This window comes from Notothenia coriiceps, unplaced genomic scaffold (assembly GCF_000735185.1).
Source record: "Notothenia coriiceps isolate Sejong01 unplaced genomic scaffold, NC01 NC01_scaffold00000339, whole genome shotgun sequence".
Lineage (NCBI taxonomy): Eukaryota > Metazoa > Chordata > Actinopteri > Perciformes > Nototheniidae > Notothenia > Notothenia coriiceps.
The window spans coordinates 20,176,548-20,179,778 of record NW_011333040.1 but is presented as its reverse complement, the minus strand read 5'-3'; the positions used below and the strand labels follow the sequence as shown (position 1 = coordinate 20,179,778).

The 3,231-nt window shown below is 41.2% G+C and overlaps 1 protein-coding gene across 1 annotated transcript in view; it reads right to left on the bottom strand.

Annotated features, from left to right (window-relative positions):
• LOC104948343 (transmembrane protein 62) overlaps nt 1–3,231 on the bottom strand; it is a 15,554-nt gene that overhangs the window by 9,014 nt on the left and 3,309 nt on the right. Inside the window, exons 3-8 of the mRNA XM_010774541.1 lie at nt 2,477–2,614; nt 1,976–2,021; nt 1,346–1,487; nt 836–960; nt 122–129; nt 10–50 (exon numbers count right to left, since the gene is read on the bottom strand). Coding sequence (XP_010772843.1) covers nt 10–50; nt 122–129; nt 836–960; nt 1,346–1,487; nt 1,976–2,021; nt 2,477–2,614 — 500 coding nt within the window. The remainder of the gene's footprint in view (nt 1–9; nt 51–121; nt 130–835; nt 961–1,345; nt 1,488–1,975; nt 2,022–2,476; nt 2,615–3,231) is intronic.

Sequence of the window (3,231 nt, the reverse complement as noted above, 5' to 3'; positions counted from 1 at the left end):
CATCAGGGCCGGCCCCAGCGTGTGCAGGTTGGCCACACAGATTACGGCTACTGCACGATCTAACACCACAAGGATCCCCACATGTACAGAACAGTATAGTAAACATTTCGTAATCGCCAACTACGCGTGCTGTAAACATATTTTAAAGGTCCCCTATGTATACCCTGGTTTTCCATCCAATATATTGTAGGTCTCAGTCGTATACTCCAGGCATGTCTCTGATTGGCTCCAAAACACAAACAGATCGTTGGCACGCATCCCGAGAATCCCCTCCTGTTTCCAGCCCTGTTTCAAAGTGCTGATTCTCTGCTGTTATCTTTAGATGAAAATAGGGACCCCTCACCACGCCCTCTGAGAGAGATTTGGTTAAAAAGAACTCAATGGTGAGATTCAGGTGATAAGGGGGGGGGTTACCTTGGTTGGTGATTGGCTAATGGTTTCACGAGCCAAAACATTGTTATGACATCATAAAGAGGCCAAAATCTGATCAGTTTATTTTCAGACAGGTTTGTATAGAAATGGATCAGGACAAAAAGAGAGAGAATCTTTTTTTCCTGAAACTTTCAGAATCTCTTTCCACAGAGGGGACACATGTTGATTTAGAAGAGATATGAAAAAGTGGATTTAAAAAAAGCTAAATTAGGGATTCTAAATAAGAAATGTCCCACCACTTTAATTTTATTTTAATGGATTTAATGGAGTGAACCAGTTGCAAGTCAAACACTGCTGACCTTTAGCTTCTTGTTCTAAGCTTGTGTGTCAAGTCAAACCTGTCGGCAGACAATGGGACAATATACTTGTAAGGAATTAGCCGGTTCGGCACTCCGAGTCCTACCTCATCAAGTCTCTGATTCCTGGAGATGGGGAGACGACAGTGGAGGTGGTGTAGTGGCCAAACCAGATCGACTGGTTGCTTTTCAGACTCTCAGCTCTGAACGTGTCCAGCAGGTCCATTTGAGTCTTTCATAGATTGAGAGAAAATACATTAGAATAACTTTATATTACTTGACATGTATTATCTGCAGTATACTGAACAAGTGCTGGATTTGTTCCTTTTTTAAGACACATAAGGTACCGTTTATTATCATTTCTAGTAAGTGAATATTGTACATTGTGTCATTTAGTACAACCTTCTAATTTTGAAACATTTTATTTTCCATTTACTTTTTAATGGCCACAGTTCCCTATAGAGGATTATGACCTTAAATCCTTTAAGCCTCCACTAATCCTCTAATGGGTAATAACAGAACGGTTGTTTTAAGTATTCAAAGGTTCTCTGTTTTCTAAAGTTTACAAAATATTCAGCCAATGTTTATATTCAACAGATTGTGCACTGGAGTTATACCTGGTTAAGAATACCAAAGAAATTGTACGGCCTCTTGGGTCCCGGAGTCAGAGTGGCGTCCGCACAGACAAAGGAGTAGTTGCCAAAGGGAGTTTTGTGAACATAGTGGAATGAGCCTATTTTCTGATTAGCAGAGTACTTCCTAGAGAACATTGAAAAAAAAAAAAGTCTATTAGAGCAACAAGGGTGGTTTGGGATGGAGCCAGCAGCTTCCACAGAGTGCTGAGAGATAATTTGATGCATTTTTTATATAAATAAATAAATTAGGCTTGCACAGGAGACAGCCTTTGTCTGGCAGAGGATGGCCACAACATTAGGAATATTAAGGAGATAAAAGATAAAAATCAGCATTAACAGAAGCAGCAATGTCACATAAAACATAATTTGTGTCAGAAGAAAGGAGAGTCAGTGTCTCTTTCTGCCGAGTGTGCTTCTATTTCAGTCCTCAGGAAACTCAGACAGCTCGCATTATTGGCAAAAATAGGTTTGCAACTGCAACTATTCCGGTTTCAGAGGCATTGAAGTTACTACGCTCTCTGATCGACTTCACATTTAGCTCGCTAATATAGGACATGGAGGAGTAGACTGTAACAGTATATAAATCAGGTGTTTACTGTGTATCATACTGACCGGTAATAATTGTTGACGCTGTCCAATGACATTATATTGAAGGCATCTGTCAGAAGAAATGAAATGATGGTGAGGTTTAACAAAAGGTAATTTCATAATTTGCTTGCTAAACACCAGCATGTCTAATGAAGAAAGTCTATGATTCTGATTTCCTCGTTTGATATCAAACTAGATAAACATCGAACCCACTAACAGACACAATAACAGGAAACATATCTACCACTGCGATCAATAAGAGGAGATTTGGTGGTGACAGAAACTCCAGATCCAATAACTAGCTTTCTTTTCTTTCAAAAGCTACAAAGTTAAGATATCTTCTTTCCGATCTAATAGCTTGTGATCCAATAAAAGAGGGGAAAGAGGCAGCGAAGAGGAGGGGTAGCATGAGCACCGCAGTTAATGGATTCTTCAGAAAATCTTAATTGTACTCTGGGATGTTTCCATGGCACCAGTGAGTTTGCAGAGAACATTAAAAGACAACAAAGTGCTGCGGTTAATCACCATGATTTCCTCGGATGTCTATCCACCTCGTGCGCTCCATCACACGAGACCTCTTCAGGATGTTGTGGTAGGCCTGCCACTCCACCTCGTGCTGGAGCGAGCCCACCTTACTCTCCGTTTTAGCATCTGTCAAATCCCCTGTGAGAGCGAAGGAGATACATGAGAGAAACAACATGGCTGCTGCTTCATTAAAATACTTTCCTACTTTGATTGAAGTTGGAAGGGTACTCTCTGTTTCAATGTGTATGAGATGATTCAAAATTACCGTAATTTTCGGACTATAAACCGCGCCTTTTTCCCCATTTTTCGACCCTGCGGTTTATATAACGGTGCGGCTAATCTATGGATTTTTACAGCTAACGGCCACTAGGGGACCTCCTAAATCTATGGATTTTACAGGTTACAGTCCACCACCTTTAACTTTATGGGCTCTATGGCCGCTCCGCGCCCCCCACCTTTAAGCGGCGGGCTGCAGCAGGAAAAGCTGAAGGCCGGAAAAGAGTGAGACAGGTAGCGCGCAAAAGTAAAAGTGGAACCGAGAGTGGTACGAGAGACAGAACGAGAGCAAGACAGACAGACATTACGAGAGCGAGACAGTTTGTGCAAAGGTGTTAAACGTGTAGTGTGTAGTTTACACAGCACAGCACATGTTCTGTAGCTACTATTGCACTAAATGGTAACACTTGAATACGTTATGCAAATATGCAACTTTTTTGTTGAAATGTTAATAAATGGGAGCTTCTTTCCCGACAATC